Source organism: Mytilus californianus, unplaced genomic scaffold (genome assembly GCF_021869535.1).
Source record: "Mytilus californianus isolate M0D057914Y unplaced genomic scaffold, xbMytCali1.0.p SCAF_13, whole genome shotgun sequence".
NCBI lineage: Eukaryota > Metazoa > Mollusca > Bivalvia > Mytilida > Mytilidae > Mytilus > Mytilus californianus.
This window is the reverse complement of record NW_026262615.1, coordinates 10,176,827-10,197,083: the sequence shown is the minus strand read 5'-3', so window position 1 is coordinate 10,197,083 and position 20,257 is coordinate 10,176,827. Positions and strand designations below refer to the sequence as shown.

At 31.5% G+C, this 20,257-nt stretch overlaps 1 protein-coding gene across 4 annotated transcripts in view; it reads right to left on the bottom strand.

Annotated features, from left to right (window-relative positions):
- LOC127723160 (transmembrane and coiled-coil domains protein 1-like) overlaps window positions 1–19,251 on the bottom strand; it is an 80,627-nt gene extending 61,376 nt beyond the window's left edge. For 2 of the 4 annotated variants that reach the window (XM_052229656.1, XM_052229657.1), the window contains exons 1-2: window positions 12,859–13,131; window positions 4,643–4,720 (exon numbers count right to left, since the gene is read on the bottom strand). In XM_052229656.1, the coding sequence (XP_052085616.1) occupies window positions 4,643–4,720; window positions 12,859–12,928 (148 nt within the window). In that variant the 5' untranslated portion in view covers window positions 12,929–13,131. Of the gene's footprint in view, window positions 1–4,642; window positions 4,721–12,858; window positions 13,132–19,105 lie in introns of those variants that run through there. The other 2 variants (XM_052229659.1, XM_052229658.1) reach the window with 2 other exon arrangements.
- Between the last annotated feature and the right edge of the window lie 1,006 nt (window positions 19,252–20,257).

Below are 20,257 nucleotides of genomic sequence, written 5' to 3'. Positions count from 1 at the left end.
CCTCTCACATCCGTTATATACCTGTCTGACAGCATGTACTTGAACAATAATCTAATAAGAACCTTAATATCCTATTTCTGAGTTAAGTTTGTATGACCTTATTAATCGCACTAAGAACTATTATCACATGCACTGATTCCTGCATGAATTTTTAAAGTGCTGTGCATAAAAAAGGTGTAAATCAAGGTCAAAACAATAAAACATATATAATAAACTATTAATCATGTTAATCAATAGACTTAATGTATTTTATGCTTCAATTCTCCCAAATGGACAATCAAATTCTCCCTAGGTGATATAACCTTTAACCCTTTCAAATTAAATGGTAAACAATCTCTTGACTTCCTGGTTAGATGTATTGGAATCTTACATGGCTAAATTAAATGGACCAAAGAAAAACAAGTTATTTCTAATTAAATGGACCAAAGAAAAACAAGTTATTTCTAATTAAATGAACCAAAGAAAAGCTACTTATTTCTAATTAAATAGCATGATATAAATATATACCATTTACTTAATTAATATAAAATAGTGGCCATCATACCCACCATAAACACTTCCATAAGCTTTTCAAAGTATTACTTTCATTTTGCAGTCAATAAACTAAGAGAAATGTTTATGTAATTGAAAATTGCTTTATACTTCAGATATTATAATGTTATTATTGCAGTTTTTGAAGAATAGACAAAATACAAGATTATTTATTCAGAATAAATGAATGTTCTTATAATTGCAATACTAACCCAATCACATTTTTCACATTAATATAAAAACCTCGCAATAATTTCTGAATTTACTGTATTTATAATGAGTTATTTAAAACAAAGTAACTTTTGCTGAAATGAACACTGAAAACTTGGCCATTGAAAACAAATTTCTTCTTCTTCTTCTTTTTTTTCTCATGTAAATCCTTCCAATCATGGAACACCATATACATATGTATGTGTAATAAATAACCACCACACAATATCAATTTTTTTATGTACACAGTTTAAAAATCTAAAACAAAATGTGTCCATAGTACACGGATCCCCACTCGCACTATCATTTTCTATGTTCAGTGGATCGTGAAATTGGGGTCAAAACTCTAATTTGGCATTAAAATTAGAAAGATCATATCATAGGGAACATGTGTACTAAGTTTCAAGTTGATTGGACTTCAACTTCATCAAAAACTACCTTGACCAAAAACTTAACCTGAAGCGGGACAGACGGACGGACTGATGGACGGACGGACGAACGCACAGACCAGAAAACATAATGCCCCTACTACTATCGTAGGTTGGGCATAAAAAGATACTTTTTATATAATGAATAAAGGGGAAGAATACCCTGGTGAGTCTCTCTCCATTTTTTTTCCTGTCTATTAACATTATTACATGAGTAATCACCAAAACAAATTTTACTGACATTAACCTTCTATTATTTTAAGGTAACTTGACACACTTTTCTCAATGACAATGTTTTGAAATCACTAGACCGTAATGTTTACAATATAAACTGGCTTCATTGAGGTAATATCATTTTTACACCTATAGACACCCACTAAAGTAACTATAAAAGTGAACAGCCTGCAGCCATTGTCAACTATCTCCTAATGACAAACTGATGGGGCTTTTTTTATTAACTCAACTATAATGAGGGGTGAAATAAAATTTAAATGTTCAACAAATTAAACATTTTCTATATGAATGAATGCAGACTGGGAAAATCATGAAATCAAATATTCTCGGAAATACAAGTTTTCCTCAATCCATGAAAATTGGTCCACACGAAAAATAATGAATCCGTTCTATCCATAATATCTGTCTTGAACTTTTGTCAAGTTTTCAGTCAAGTTAAGTCTTTCAAAAGGACTGTTGGACAACACAGGCAAAATACAAACATTAAACTTCAGTGAAATAAGGCTTGGTTTAGTCGAAAGAGTTTTTGTAAAGAATTTGTTCAGCAAGATAATAAGATCAGTTGGCCTTCAGATGTAGAAAGTTCTATATATTTACATGTACATGTAGTTAATTAATTGGTCATACAATTTATTCAAAATCAAAAGGTTGTCCTTCCTGAAATTTTGTCTGTTTTTAGTCTATTTCAGTCTTTTTCCAGTTTTGGTTGTTGGGTTGCTATTTCACTGATGCAAACACCAATCTCCTGTCAACAATATATACTATTCAAAAAATTCTTTAAAAAATCCCTAGTAAACAACTTAGACATCACTCAAGTTACTTATAAAACAACAATGTATTATTTACATTCTATTTATATGGTAATTTAACCGATATAAACAACGTTATACAATAGACAGAATATTTGTCTAACTGATATAAATAACTGAGCATTTGTTTAACCGACATAAACATTGTTATACAACAGATAGAGCATTTGTCTAACAGATATAAACAACGTTATACAACAGACAGAGCATTTGTCTAACAGATATAAACAACGTTATACAACAGACAGAGCATTTGTCTAACAGATATAAACAACGTTATACAACAGACAGAGCATTTGTCTAACCGATATAAACAACGTTATACAACAGACAGAGCATTTGTCTAACCAATATAAACACAACGTTATACAATAGATGGAGCATTTGTCTAACCGATATAAACAACGTTATACAACAGACAGAGCATTTGTCTAACAGATATAAACAACGTTATACAACAGACAGAGCATTTGTCTAACCTATATAAACAACGTTATACAACAGACAGAGCATTTGTCTAACCGATATAAACAACGTTATACAACAGACAGAGCATTTGTCTAACAGATACATGTATAAACAACGTTATACAACAGACAGAGCATTTGTCTAACAGATATAAACAACTTTATACAACAGACAGAGCATTTGTCTAACAGATACATGTATAAACAACGTTATACAACAGACAGAGCATTTGTCTAACAGATATAAACAACGTTATACAACAGACAGAGCATTTGTCTAACAGATATAAACAACGTTATACAACAGACAGAGCATTTGTCTAACAGATATAAACAATGTTATACAACAGACAGAGCATTTGTCTAACCAATATAAACAACGTTATACAACAGACTGAGCATTTGTCTAACCGATATAAACAACATTAAACAACAGACTGAGCATTTGTCTAACCGATATAAACAACGTTATACAACAGACAGAGCATTTGTCTAACCGATATAAACAATGTTATACAACAGACAGAGCATTTGTCTAACCGATATAAACAACGTTATACAACAGACAGAGCATTTGTCTAACAGATATAAACAACATTATACAACAGACAGAGCATTTGTCTAACAGATATATATATAAACAACGTTATACAACAGACAGAGCATTTGTCTAACAGATATAAACAACGTTATACAACAGACAGAGCATTTGTCTAACAGATACATGTATAAACAACGTTATACAACAGACAGAGCATTTGTCTAACAGATATAAACAACGTTATACAACAGACAGAGCATTTGTCTAACAGATACATGTATAAACAATGTTATACAACAGACAGAGCATTTGTCTAACAGATATAAACAACGTTATACAACAGACTGAGCATTTGTCTAACCGATATAAACAACGTTATACAACAGACAGAGCATTTGTCTAACAGATATAAACAACGTTATACAACAGACTGAGCATTTGTCTAACCGATATAAACAACGTTATACAACAGACAGAGCATTTGTCTAACCGATATAAACAACGTTATACAACAGACAGAGCATTTGTCTAACCGATATAAACAACGTTATACAACAGACAGAGCATTTGTCTAACCGATATAAACAACGTTATACAACAGACAGAGCATTTGTCTAACCGATATAAACAACGTTATACAACAGACAGAGCATTTGTCTAACCGATATAAACAACGTTATACAACAGACAGAGCATTTGTCTAACCGATATAAACAACGTTATACAACAGACAGAGCATTTGTCTAACCGATATAAACAAGGTTATACAACAGACAGAGCATTTGTCTAACCAATATAAACACAACGTTATACAATAGATGGAGCATTTGTCTAACCGATATAAACAACGTCATACAATAGATAGAGCATTTGTCTAACCAATATAAACACAACGTTATACAATAGATGAAATTTGTCTAACTGATATAAACAATGTTATACAATAGACCAAGCATTTGTCTAACTGATGGTTTCCATTTCATTATGGATGTCACAACAGGAATGTAGAATTAAAAGTCTTCAATGATTGAGGAAATTAACAAAAGTCAAGATATTTGTTAAAAAAAAAATGAGGAGATGTGGTATGATTGCCAATGAGACAGCTATCCAAGAACCAGGTATATTTCATGTATTTCTCATGTATCTTTTCCATTAACACATGCAAGTCCTAACATTTTATGTGTGGGAGTCATTTTCTTCATCAAATAACAATAGATCAATTTTTATTTTTAATGTAAGATATATTTTGCCATTTATTGCCACTTTCACCACTGGAGGTTATTTCATGGCAATCAGTTTATATTGGTGGAGAAAGCCACAAGAACTGGAGAGACCCACGACCTCGGGCAGGAAAACTTCATTCAGATCATATTCAGGCTGGAGCATATTTTCTATTTTCATGTAATTATAAAAGTACATTACCTAATCTGTTATGATGGTGAGGACTTGACCTTGACCTGACCTTTAAACTCTGTGATCTGTTAAGGTTCGGATTATGATCTGAAAAAGATAACAACATCAAAATTTGAAATATGTATATCTACTTTGATTCTATACAATTTTCATGTTTAAACCCTGTCAGCAACCAAACAACACAAAATACTAAGACATCGAGAGACAACGAGGTCAAGAGATTTCCATGTTAGATTGATTCCAGTACATCTACACTGGTCAATTGGTCCAGTAATTGATGACATTTATAACATTGCCACATGTCTGAGGGACCTTGTGGGAATGACTGCTCCTGCCATTCATCTTTTACATGTGTGTGTGTGGGAGGTGCCATTCTATGGGGTTTTTTTCTTGATCAATTTTTTTTTTTTTAATTTCTTAACAAAAGATTTTTCTTACAGGAAATAGAATTTTTATTTTGAAGTTTAATGTTGCACTTATTTTTTACTGTAATTTCAATGGAAACAAACTATTATTTTAACTTCCTTTCTGAAACAAATTTTTTCCTCAAGAAATTTAGAATTGAGCAAATTATTTAAAAACAAGAATGTGTCTATAGTACACGGATGCCCCACTCGCACTATCATTTTCTATGTTCAGTGGACTGTGAAATTGGGTAAAAACTCTAATTTTGCATTAAAATAAGAAAGATCATATCATAGGGAACATGTGTAAAAAGTTTCAAGTTTATTGCACTTCAACTTCATCAAAAACTACCTTGACCAAAAACTTTAACCTGAAGCAGGACAGATGGACGGACAAACAAATGGACGGACAAACGAACAGACGCACAGACCAAAAAACATAATGCCCTTAGGTGGGGCATAAAAAATAAAGCCCTCTCCCTCCCCCTGCACACACAGAACAAATGATTGATACCAATGTATCCAGACAATGAGATCGACATACAGGATAATTCTGTATGATCCATTGAGTATGTATTTGTTGTCATTCGATCCTTATTTATCAGTTAAAGCTAAGATCATGTGACTGATACTTAAGTGTCCAGACAGTGAGATCGACATACAGGATAATTCTGTACGATCTAGTTGAGTACGTATTTGTTGTCAATCCTTATTTATAAGTTAAAGCTAAGGTCATGTGATTGTATTTACTTGACAAGATGCAAAGGCTCTCAAATATGTCAAAACATATTAACAAAGCCGTAATAATTTGCTTAAAGATTGACTCTCCACCTTATCAAAGCCGGAATAATTCAATTAATGATTAACTCTACACAAGTGCTTTGTTTACTATTTTTTTCTAATGTTCAATAAAAGATTCCCATTCCAAACTTTTCAATTAAAAATTTGACTGTTTTTCTGTCAATGTTATGAATTATTTGAAGGCTCTGAGGGAATGGATGGGGTTTACAGAATAGAGAATAATGGGTCAAAAGTGTAGACTAAAGGACAAAAATTATACTGAAGATAGAAATATAGGCCAAAAAATTCAAGAATAGAAAATATTGGGGTGCTGAAATATAAACAATAATGAATAAGGGTAAAAATAAATATAACGAACAGAGAAAAATCGTCTATACAGTTAAAGAATAAAGAATGGAGGGACCCCCTCCCTATCCAGACCCTCGTAATAAAGAAAGGAGGGACCCCCTCCCTATCCAGACCCTCGTAATAAAGAAAGGAGGGACCCCCTCCCTATCCAGACCCTCGTAATAAAGAAAGGAGGACCCCCTCCCTATCCAGACCCTTGTAATAAAGAAAGGAGGGACCCCCTCCCTATCCAGACCCTTGTAATAAAGAAAGGAGGACCCCTCCCTATCCAGACCCTCGTAAAAAGGTAATTTTAAAACATGTTATTTAGTTCAGTTTGTTAGATGTTGATTGCATTGCAATGTCTGCATTCCAATAATGATTTCAAAGAAGATAAAGACCTGAAAGAAATAAAAATAATTTTTTCATAATGCAATTTCACATTTGTTTACTTCTAAATTTCCAATGGAGACAAAAATTATTTTAACTTCACTTCTGAAATAATTTTTTCAAGAAATTTAGAATCAATTAAGTTTGAACCCCCCCCCCCCCCCCCCCCCCCCCCCCCCCCCTCCAAAAGGTGAGTCAATAAGCAACAGCTGTTTCTGACCAAAACTAAGTCTAAACCACATATAATATTTACATTGTACAGTGGGCATGGTAGAAATATAATTTCACTGCCATAAATTTAATTATTTTAGCAATTCTAGGGTGCCAAATAATATGCCTTTCTTTTGCTACTGTAAATTCAGAAATTATTGTGAAGTTGTTATTATTGCGAATATTGCGACTTGGTGAGCATCGCAATAAAAAGAACAGTATGCATTCTGATATCTGATCCATATATCTTTATGCACATTTTCCTGAAATTGCAATAATTAATCTTGCATTTTTGTCCATACTTCAAAAATTGCAATAATAAATGCACGCAATAATTTCTGAATTTACAGTAAAATGTATATGTTTCATTAATACATGTACATATGTATCTATTAATGTTTCAATTCCAAAGTTATGTTAATTTATATTTATTACATTGGTTGAAATGAAATGATGTGATTTCCCAAAACAAATAAAAACCAATAATTTGACAGGTGAAAGAAATCCTGTAGTTTTACTGCTCAACAAAATGATGTTGCATCAAAACGAACTTTGAACAATAACAATCAAATGTATTTCTCCTTGCTTTTTCAACTTTATTTAATTTATTTAATTTTGAGGTTAATGTGCTATGGGCTTTGCTCATTGCTGAAGGCTGTACAGTGACCTATAGTTGTTAATTTCTATGTCATTTGGTCTCTTGTTCAGGGTTGTCTCATTGGCAATTGATTTTTATATCTGTAAACATTTATTTATATATTTAATTATAATGTACATAATAATTTCTGAATTTACAGTACTTTTTTTAATTTTTGAATCAAAGGGCATTTGAACCAATACCTATACTACATTATCAGGAAGTAGGCTAATTCATTTAATTTTGAGGTTAATGTGCCTTGTAAACATTTATTTATTTAATTATAATCTGACACTTTAACAGGTAAATTGACACAGATATTTAAACCACTTGTTTATGAGCCCTATTTCCAATACACAAATGCTTTTTAATCTTTTGTGAATACTAATACCCTTTCAAATGTCCTAATTCAATATACTAAAGATCAATAGAAATCAAATAGGGATTAACTATCTAATTAAATATACAAAATGTACCATATATGTTCTTAAATATTTATATACAATAAATATAAACTATCTACTTAAATATACATAAACTGTTGACACGGAGCCTCAGCACAGAGCTATGTCTTGACTATATGACTGTATATAATTTGATACATATAGTACATAAAATGCAAATGTTGAAATTAAAAAAGCAATATTTTTAAATGTAAATTATGCAAAATACTGAAAGCTAATGATCCAAGACTGATTGAAAAAAGCCCAATCTTTATATAGTTTCGGACATATAAGATATGCCATTGCTAAAATAATTGCAAACGATATATAATTGACTTATAAGTGGTTCTCCTTAAACTGACCTAATCACAAAATTGTATGCAAAAGTTTCAAAGTCAATAGACCATGACTGAGGGGACGGGGCAAATTAATCAAATGGGATGTGCCAATGATTATGCTGTGTTTTTTGCTGTGCAAGTACTGATTTTGTGTCATGGATGGATACCCATATCCTTTGTTTTACTATTATGCAAAAGTTTCAAGGTCAATAGACCATGACTGAGGGGCAGGGCTAAATAACCTCCATAGAAATTAGATGGACAAGTGCTACTAGTAACTAGAACTGCATACCAAATAACACATTCTTATACAACTTCATACCAAATAACACATTCTTATCATCAGTGGTTCCCCTTAAATTGACCTAATCAAAAGATACCTTAATGAAGATTGTGCAATCAAGTCAAGTTTGGTTACAATCGGCCCAGTAATTTCAGACAAAAAGATTTTTGTAATAACTAAAAGATGACTAAGGTCGACAAGAATCGACAATGTTCAACAATTATTTTCTCAAAAAAATTAGAAAAATTATCATATTTTTTTTCTTCTAATTTTTTCTTATTACTTAACACTGCTACTTGGAATATTTAAGAATAGTGAATATACCCGGTAACCTTATTCTGTATGTTTGTAACCCAGTTAGTATAGCATTCAATACAAAGGTAAGTAACAAAAACTAGACGTGGAAATTCTCTGCTAACTCTAGATCTAGGCAACATGCAAACAAATACATAAATTAACCTGATATAATACCAAAAGTCTTCCTCTTAACACTAGTTCAACTGAACCAATTACTTTTAGGAATCAGAAAACACATTAATTAGCTTTTCAAATTTTTATAATGTTACGTAATTGTACAAATGTGAATCTGGTTTTTCCATTCAATAATATTTGACAATGAGATACTGTTATATTTGTTCAAAATTGAATGTTTTGTACTAATCCACTCACTTTTTACAAGAGATTAATCAATACTGTTATCAGATCTTACAACCATATCAACATTGACCTCTATGCATAAACAAGGTTACAAATGAGGGGGAGGGGGGAGGGTGTTAAAATGGCAGTTTTGTCTTTTGTTTGTGTGTCATTGGGTTGAATGTACAATTTGTACATTAACTTAAATTTATACATTGATTCAATATGTTGGACAAAATAGAACAAAATAAGAATCATTTTCTCAGCCTTGAAATAGTTGAAAGATTCAAGCTGCTCACTAGACATGCTAGCGATATATACACTAAAGGTATAGGACCACTAATTTGGCCCGGTTAGAAAGAATATACAAGAAAGTTGTACCTATTTTAAACAAAACAGTTCTTACGCATAGCTATAACTATAGTTTCTTTTGAATAATAAAAAAAGTATATGAAACGTAAGATAGGAGGGAATACTTGCCCTGTTGCTCAGATCAGATGTATCTGTTTTTGCACAACCCAACTTCCGGACACCAGTGCGCTCTAATATGCAATTACAGGTACATGTATGTTGATTTTTTTAGCACAAGTCAGGATAAAGTTTAGTTTTGACATGAAATGATTATCACTTTATCTAAACTTAATACAAAATAGCTATGCATGCTTGAAGTTGCAGAATTTAACATAGAAAGCAAGGGGGCTATGAATAAGTGGTGTTATTCCTAAAGGTCACTTGGATTGTCACACTTCTAATATTCACGGTGGTTGTGTGTGCACAGGGTGGGCAAAACTTCTAGAAGGTCCTCTGTACCTATCTTATAGATTGGACATCTAAATATTTGCCACTGGATGTTAAGCAAACATCAATCAATCAACATGAGAACTGAGCCTATGGTTTGATGGGGTGGAAATGACAAAACCAACATGAGCTGTCGTGTATAGAAAGAAGTTAAATAAACCAACATGAGCTGTCACATCTATATAAAGAAGTTAAATATCTACCCATACATTTGTATCTCTCATGAACATTAACTGGTTTCACACTATCACATTAATTTCCATTTTTAGTGGGGTCAAAGCCGTAATTTGGCGTAGACCAGTAATTAAAATACATCACATCTTAAAAGAACATTTATACTAAGTTCAAATTAATGTAATTACAACTTAATGGTAAACCAGGACATACAAACAATTGGATGAAATATTAGACAAGAAGCACAAACCAAAAACCATCACCACCCACTGCTGTTGTAGCTGGGGCATAAAGAGCTATGAACTCAGGAAGTCTTTTTTTTTGGTCATCATTAAGCAAATATAGATTTCTCAGTCTGGAGGGCTAATAACAGAATAGACAATAATAGGGAAAAAAATCATAATAAATGGGCAAAAAAATTTAAAATAAAAGAAGAATGTGTCTATAGGCAAAAGATGCCCCAGCTTGTAAATATGCATGAGTCAACTTCCACATACAGAATAAGGATTCACATAGTTAAGACTGTTAATGATTATAAGCATTGTGTATAAGTTTCATAACATTTGATTGAGGGCAAACTAAAGTTAGAGAATGGAAACGACAGATTTAGCAGTTTTTCAATTTATAAAGAATCATAAATCAGATCTGTGTTTTGTGGTAATAAACATTGTGTATAAGTTTTATAACATTTGGTTGAGGCAAACTAAAGTTAGAGAACGGAAACAAAAAATTCAGCAATTTTTACATTTATAAAGGGGCATAACTCATGAACGGTAAAAGTGACCCCACCCAATTTCGACCTTGATCTGTGTTTTGTGGTAATAAGCATTGTGTATAAGTTTTATAACATTTGGTTGAGGCAAAATATAATTGGAGAACAGAAACCAATTTTTGGGACATAGGCGACGGACGGGACTGACAAAGGTAAAACTTAATGCCCACTCCACTAAGGCGGAAGCATAAATAAAGAGAAAAGCACAGTATAGGCCAAAAAATAAAGAATAGAGAAAAATGGTCTATAAATTAAAGAATACAGAAATGAATACCCCCATCTAGACCCTTATATAAATTTTGTGGAGTTGTAATTACCTTGATCAGAATCATCTTTCCTGTTCATCATACTCAAAACAAATCAATGTTCTTAATTACTGGTACCCTTGTAACCAAACTTTCTCAAACATTTAACAGTACCAGTATTTATAATCTCATAACAAAAAAGCCGAAATTAGAAAAAATGGAGTTCAAAGTGAAATAAAAACTTTTAAACGTACATGTACCTATAGTACAATGTAAGTTCAAATTATGGTCAATATGAAAAAATTATGTAATTCCTAATGATTACAAGTAATAATTGCATTTAAATACCATGCATTGTTAGTTTGAATTCAAAATGACATACTTATACAATTTTTTTGTTGTAATTTATTAATAATGCAAATATATACAGATATATATGTTGTCTGCTCTATGGTCGGGTTGTTGTCTCTTTGACACATTCCCCATTTCCATTCTCAATTTTATATATGCAAATTATTGGCACCTATACAAACTAAAGACCAAATAATACTGAATTAATCAATTTATCAAGTTTAATCCTTTCTTTTTTAAAAACTTTCAAATGGATTTTACACATGTTTGTACTATATGGTATTTCTCGATGCTTCCCTTTGTTTCTCTTTTCAATGTTGACAAATTTTTTTTTTAATGAATTAACATGCTGACCACATCCACAAACACTAAAGTTCAAATTAAAGATTGCAAGAATACGGACTCAACTAGGGTTGAATTATTGACTTGCTAAACAATAATACATCAGCAATGTATTTACTCTTATTCTGACGAAATTGGACCAAACTGTGTGCTAATATTGGACCAAACTGTGTCACATGTACAGTGTGTGCTAATATTGGACCGAACTGTGTGCTTATAACAAAATATTATTTCTTTGTTACATCCTTTTAAACCCAATGTGTCTGAAACAAATCAGTTTGGATATTTTTCACAGATGCAATTTAATCAAAATATATTAAAAGGTACTCAGGATGTTTCAGCTGCTCATCCCTACCACGAAAGGTGCCCTAATTGTCTTCATGTATATATGTTCAGTCAGAGATCAAAACTGTTTCACCAATTTGTAAATGGTGAAATGCTTCTGACCTCTGACTATACATGTACATAAAAGAAATTGATAAAATAGTCCAATTTCTTTATATTTCTTTCTTCATGATTAGCAAAATTGTTCATGAATAAATGAAAATTTAGAGTATACATCAACAACACCTACAACAAAATAAAAGGATATCCAGAGGTCTAAATATGCTTTATCTAATATTACACATCATGGTGTAATAGACCTTTTTATATATTAACGACTTTTGATTCCGAAGTATATAAATTTTGGACAGGTAACCTACTCTGTGGTAGGACATTCTGGTACTTGGTCAAGTAAGAGCAACTAAAAGAAGTAAAATCAAGCTTTCAATGGGTACAATTTGGGGAAAAATTAACTTATTAATGTTTTCTATACCTGGCAAATTCATAATAAAACAGTTACTTTTTTTCCACAATTGAACCTGTCGAAAAATTATATACAACGGAATCAAAATTCTGTAATATGAAAAGGGTCAATAACATTTCTCAAATCTTAATGAAATACCTAATAATGTATTTATAATTTATGCAGCAATTTAATTTTGAAGAATGCAACAATATTAAAATTTCATAAATATTTTTTTTCAATTTTTAACCGGTTATTGACAACTCAGATAAAATTAAAACAGTTACCTCTACCAAGAATTAGATCCTGATTTTCCATATAAGGTTCTTTTTCTATTTGCATCACTGTACCCAGCATGTTGAAGCACACGAGACAGAATGTTATGTTTTAGGTGTATTGATCTTTCTCAACTGATTCCAAACGCATCAATAACCCAGGTGCTGACGCACAGCTTAAGCCAAATATAGTCTACACCATCAAATTCTATCGTAAAGTGACGATTATAGGCAAACTGAATTGTTTGTATATTGTTAATTGTAAAGGCGGCAGAAATAATTACGTATCTCAGAATGAAATTTACAAGTCTGAATCCATTAAATGCTTTTTGCAGAATTTGCAAAACGTGATCATTGAAATTAGAATAATTGTGAAAAATACAAACAATAATTTTATTTAATGTTTGACAAAATGTTGAAATATCCCACTAAATGCTTTAAAATGCAGAATTGACCACATAAAAGATCACTTTTCAGTATATAAATTTATCCAATATTGAACACAAACCTTTAATATTCTTAGACCTCGGCAAAATGTCAAACTGAATCTCTAATTGCTAACATCGATTCAAACAAAACAGAAACCAATTAAATTTCAAGAAATACTGTCGATGAAATTCTTTCTTTCTTTCTTTTCAACTTATTAGTTCTTCAATTGCCTCAATGTCGAATTATCCAATGTTTTCAACAAGAAAGTGCAATGACCGTCAGTTCATTTACGACAATGTTCAATCATTTGATTAATCATGTTAATATATCAGTCTCCTTTTCTTACTTTGCGATTTAATTGATTATTAATTCCCGCTAGCGTAATGAATTTTGCCAACTTCTCTGAAGTGTCACCAATTCATATTAACAATCATGTTGACAATTCTAACATTAGATTCATTATAATCTGGGATAAATACCCGATCAAAATCAAATAAATAAATTATCAAATCAAGTAAAATCCACCAAATCAAATTTCTGATGCTAAATGTCAAGTTTGCATGTTATTTCCATATGAAAAAAGATTACTTCATGTCACATTTCTATATCACTGTTTTAATGATAATTGACAATGTTATCATAATATAGATTTCCACAGGCTATTAATACCACTTATGAAACACTATCAGTTATCGGGAAGATATTATTTTTTTCACATTTCCTTATCTAATATCACATGTATCAGCTGACCTGAATATATAAAGGTATTTAAATTTCTAATAAAAATGGACAATCCTAAGTTGTCAACAATATACATTGGGTAGTCAATGTAATGATGATCTATTTTTAGATCTTCTACAATGATTGGTGTTCTCAATCTGGTCTGATACTTGGGCCTTTAAATATCTTACTTCTTGTAATGAAAAGATTAACCTGTATTTACATTTACTACCAAAAAAAAATTTAATCTTAAGATCACTAAATTAACATGATTGAGACACAATAAACTTTCTATTTTTTAATGTTTACTTACAATTTATTGATTTAATATTCTAATATTTAATTTACATACATGTACTCTTAATCTAGTAATTAACAAATAATCAAATTAACAATTGCAAATACAAGAAATACAACAGGATGAATTTTGATTGGTCATAACGGATTAGAAGCTATTTTGATTGGTCATCAGGAATTAGCAGTTATAGAATTTCATTCTTAATCTATACAAGATAATTTTTTTTTAAATAATAAATACTAAATTTGGCAAAATATAAAATAGTTTACATACAAAATAGGTATGCTGTATAAGATGTAGTGACTATGTATCGAAGCTGTACGGTGAGCTATAATTGCTTACATCCACTTGTTTTTGGTGGATAGTTGTCTCATTGGCAATCATACCACATCTCCATATTTTTTTGTATCTGGCGGGAATGCTGGTATAAGTTGTGCTAACTAGCATTATTATGCCATAACACCTCACTTTAGTAGTTCAAGCTTGAAGTCTGTCTGATTCATTTTCAATTGATGTGTTTACAAAATTTCCTTCTAGGATCTTCTAGATACTAGCTTTTGATCATAAACAAGCTTCTGTCCAAGTTTGGTAGAAATCCAGGATAGTTTAAGAAAATTATTCAAATTTTAAAAACTTTGACCACAGAGTGAATGTAATGTTAACTGGCAGAAAAACTAAGTCCATTTATAAGTAAAATACGGATAAACAGGATTTTTTTTTACAAAATTTACTTTTGGATCATGTGGATACTATCTTATGATCATAAACAAGTTTCTGTCCAAGTTTGTTAGAAATCCAGGATAGTTTAAGAAAGTTATTAAAATTTCAACCACAGAGTGAATATATGTGGACGACGACCTAGCTGCCGCCGACGGAATGGAGGATCGCTATGTCTCGCTTTTGCAACAAAAGTTGCAGGCTCGACAAAAATAGACCCCACTAGGATTTTTTACTCATACAGATTTTCTTTTTGGTCTTTTCTTTAAAAAATACACTGTATTAATCCTAAAACAACCATCTTTCAGACAAAATTTACAGATATTTTATTTAATGCAGTGTAAATCATTAAAAGTTATATATAGATAAAGTATTAAATCTATCATATGTCTATAATTTTATTAAAAAAATGCACATTCAATATAAATGTTAACCATATGTAAAAATGTATCAATTATACATGAAGACAGAGGTCACCTAATAACACTGACCTATACAGATCAAATTATATCTGATACTAATGAGGTCAAAGTTTCTGTATTGCTGGAATCTAGGATGGCTATGTCTCGCTTTCGCAGGCTCGACAAAAACAGCCCATATTTATGTAACAAAAGCATTCTACTTTCCAATAAATAGCTAAAGTTTACATTTTATCAATTTGAACAAGGTGAACCAACACCTGAAGTGGTAATCGTGCGGTTGGGTAAAAGTGGGTGGATACCGAAAGGTATTCACAGTTGTCTTTCACTCTATAAGTAAAATAAACGACAATAAAGACAACAACACCCATCAATTACTGCATGGTAGGAGTTTATTCTGGTCGACATGTTTCGCCAACAGGCGTGGCGTCTTCAGGACAATATTACATATGAAATCAAACAGTGAAGTACAAATTTTGCGGTTGTGTGGTTCGCCGAAAGTAACGTAACAATAGAGGTTGTTATGACGATGTTATAGATATAAATAGAAAGTGAAAGTAAAATAAAATAAGAATCTAGTTAAGTTAAAAGTAAAAGAAAAAAGGAAGGAACCAGAAACGAAATGAACCACATAAACCACAAAACATATTTATAAAGAAAAGCCTGATCCACGGACACTTTATCATGTTTATTAGCAAAGTAAATTTTTATGAACAAATCTACCAAGAACGATCATACACTTCACCCTATTACCTACGCGATTGGAAGCAGTACCTCCCTTGGAGCGAAGCCAGTTGAATTGGTAAGGGATGGCCAGTGGGGTGTTGTCCAATTTGGAAATGAACTGACATTTTATGATCTACTTTCATCATTTCTACAATATTACCACTAGAAACCTCCATGAGAACACAACTGCAAAATTTGTACTTCACTGTTTGATTTCATATGTAATATTGTCCTGAAGACGCCACGCTTGTTGGCGAAACATGTCGACCAGAATAAACTCCTACCATGCGGTAATTGATGGGTGTTGTTGTCTTTATTGTCGTTTATTTTATCAATTTGTAAATATGCTCTATTTTGAGGCCAAAAAGGGGTCTTACCAGGCCTACTCCTTTCACAATAACTTTTTGATTGTTATAATAAGTTCAAATATATATAAATCATAACCTCTCATATTTGGTACTCTCAATTTTCAAAAGAAAATCCTGCGAACAGAATGTTTTAAGTTCATGTACATAATCATATAAAATCATTTTCTTGTTTAAAATGATTAAAGGAAATCATTTTCTTGTTTAAAATGATTAAAGGAAAGAATGAGGAATACAAGGGTTATTCCCCCTAGTTCACATGATATTTCCTTTCAGGTTATAACATTAGTATGTCTTGTCTTATTTCATCTTTTGTTGTGGTTAATATATATATATGAAAGAATTTTCTTTAATTTCCTTACTCAATTGACATTGTTGCTGTAAAGCATAATGAATTTTTTTTGTTTGTTTGTTTGTTGTTTTGTATTATTTTTCTTGTTTGAATTATTTTACATATCTCATTTCAGGGTCTTTCATAGCTTGTGGTATGAGTTTTGCTCATTTTTGAAGGCCATATGGTGACCTATAGTTGCTAACTTCTACTTCATTTGGTCTTTAGTGGAGAGTTAGTCTCATTGTCTCGAATAGTAGACAAAGAAAGAACAGAAATTGGATGGAGGACACGGAGAGAAGTACAACAAGAAGCAGCAGACAGACTTAGATGGAAGGCTTCCGTTTGCGCCCTATGCAACACACATGGCGCTAACGGGAGTTGTAAGTTGTACGTAAGTCTCATTGGCAATCATAACCACATCTTCTTATCTTTATATTACAAAGTTATTTGCATATATATAAGTCATTGGTATAGTTTACCCTTTAAGCATTGTGAATTAAATTTGGTCTTTCAAGGGATAAAAATTTAATGCATAATTAATTTATACATCTGATTAAACAGTAGAGTAAAAGTTTGACAGGATTCTCTCATATATTAATAAAGAGATGGGTTATAATTGCTAATGAGACAACTATCTACCAGTACCAGAGTCCGATGGACATGGATGTAACTAACTAAAGGTCACCAACCTTCAACAATGAGAAAAACATACAATGTAGTAAGCATAAAAAGGTCCAGCCATGAAAATTTAATTTAAAACAATTTCAGACAGTATCAACAGCCAGATAAAGGACTGAAGATTAAAGCTTTATTTAATATGCATTTGGGTTTATTATAGGATTAAACTAATTTTTTAATAGTTATTGATGTGTAAACTTGGATTAATTACATTTTGTAACTAATAATAAACTGAATGAAAGACTGCAAAGATTAACACTTATGAATTTCAGTCTCTAGGCCAAACATCTACGTTTTATTGGATATTATGGATATGAACATCACAATGGACAACAAAATAGAGACAACCTTTAATTAAAATCTTTTAACTCATAATCATCATGATCATTCTTGTCAAAATATTTTCCTTCATTTTTTAACCTCGATAGCTAGATATACTTTAAAATTGTATATTCACTCTGCTTCAACCTCAATATTTCACATCTAAAGTTCCTGTGGCAATAGTTTTCATAAAAAGTTAGTTGTTGAATATACATAGATTTGGAAAAATTGTATCATGCTACGGACTATGTGGAAATCTCTGAAAATAAGTGTATGGAAAGAGTTTTATGTTTATGTGTACATAATTTTTCCAATTTCTGTTATCAATATGCATCAAAGATTAACATCTTTTTATATCAAGTCAAAACAAGCTTCTAATGTAATTATCTCAGTAAATAATGAAAACAAGACAATATGCATGGTATGTATTTCAAATTTGATAAATGCCCAAATGGGGGATGGTTGGTGCTTTCAAACATGTTTAACCCCGCCACATTCTGTATGTGCCTGTCCAAAGTCAGGAGTCTGTAATTCAGTGCTTAGCGTTTGTTGCTAATCATATTTGTTTTTCTTCATTATTTTGTACATAAATCAGGCCATTAGTTTTCTCGTTTAAATTGTACATTTGTTACTTTTGGGCCTTTTATAGCTGACTATGAGGTATGGTTTTTGCTCATTTTTGAAGGCCATATAGTGATCTATAGTTGCTAACTTCTAAGTAATTTGGTCTCTGGTGGAGAGTTGTCTCATTGGCAATCATATCACATTTAATCATTTTTATATAGTCATGATAGTTGAACATATATTTTGAAATAAATTTTAATGAGTTTGGTTACCCACATAAACAAACTATTCATTTTTTTTACCTTTATCATATTGGAATGTACATGATGTACATGTTATTCCTTTTTGGACTCTGATATCATGGATATTGGATCTTTTACTTCAATAACTATCATTTAGGTAAGTAATTTTAAAAATATGAACATGATGAAAGGAAAATACAGGTTTGCTGACTTTTTCGGGTGCTTTCCTACTTCAGGTTAACAAGACTCATGATCGTAGGACGGCGTAACAGCAAAAATAGCCTTTCTTTCGACTGCAGATTAACCACATAGAAGAAGAAGCGCTACGGTTCCGCAGCTTACTGGTCAACACTGACTGATACTGGGTGATACGGCAAAGTACAAAAAAAATGCATCAGACAGATAAAAAAGTAGATTTTTTCTTTCCACTTTACAGTTAAACTTACCATTATTGAGTATTTAGAAATACTCTAAGTCGAAAATAGCTAGGCATTAAGCTGTTTGAACTTCCTTTTGTAACGCATATACGCTCTTTCTCTAAGAGGCTCTCTCTAAATGCTCTAATTAAAAATCTTCGGCCATGTCACAAAATCGGAAGTTCAACAAGGGAAATAACTCTATTATTTTAACTAGAGGCCACAGTAAGTAAGTGAATTTTTACATCGGATGACCGTGTGGGCATTCCGGTGTATTGCTGTCGCCTAGATTTCCATTACGTAACTTTCGTGTTGGGATTGTAACCTATCTATAAACATGATAAATACGCGGACATTATCGAGTGCAAAATAACATTCCTTATCGCTTGTTATAAATTCATTTTTTCAATGGATACTCCTAAAAATATTTTTTTTAGAACATAAATCAATAATATGAAAAAGGTTTTGTCGTTAGAAATATATATATAAGTAAAAAATCTTAAATAACTATGCACACGTACAGAAAATGTGTGTTAACGCATGCAGAAGAATATCTCAGGAACGTTTGCAATCTCCCATGCAGAGTTATCGGTCCTCGCTCTCTCTCAAGGACCGATAACTCTGCATGGGAGATTGAAAGTTTGGCGGGAAAATATGAATGCCTACTCAAATCCAATCTATTAGAAAAATCGAATATTATTACAGAAGAGTGTCCACCATGCACTTGCACATCACTATTTTTAATATAGTAGAATAGAATGATATACAAATGGATGAAAATTATATATACATGTAACTGTAATATACAAATATTAATATAATATATAACAACAAACCAGAGTATACTAATTTGTATCACTTCAATATCATATTTATTACGGTGAGATTGAATTCCCTATCATTTATTTATCATCCACGCACGAACTTGTCTAAGAAAAAAAAATATATCTGTACATTAACCTCACTTTCAGGTATAGAGATGTGATTCTTTTTTCTGAGACAAGTACTTGTGACCATCCACAAGAACTTGCAGTCATCCGATGTTCAGTACTTCGGTACTTTGATTATTTAAAGTCGGCTTATATGTTATATCAGTCACAACAATGCTACATATCGGCTGGTAAAGGATCGATAAGTTCTTACATTTAATTATGTACAATTAACCTCTCATACACTAGGTCA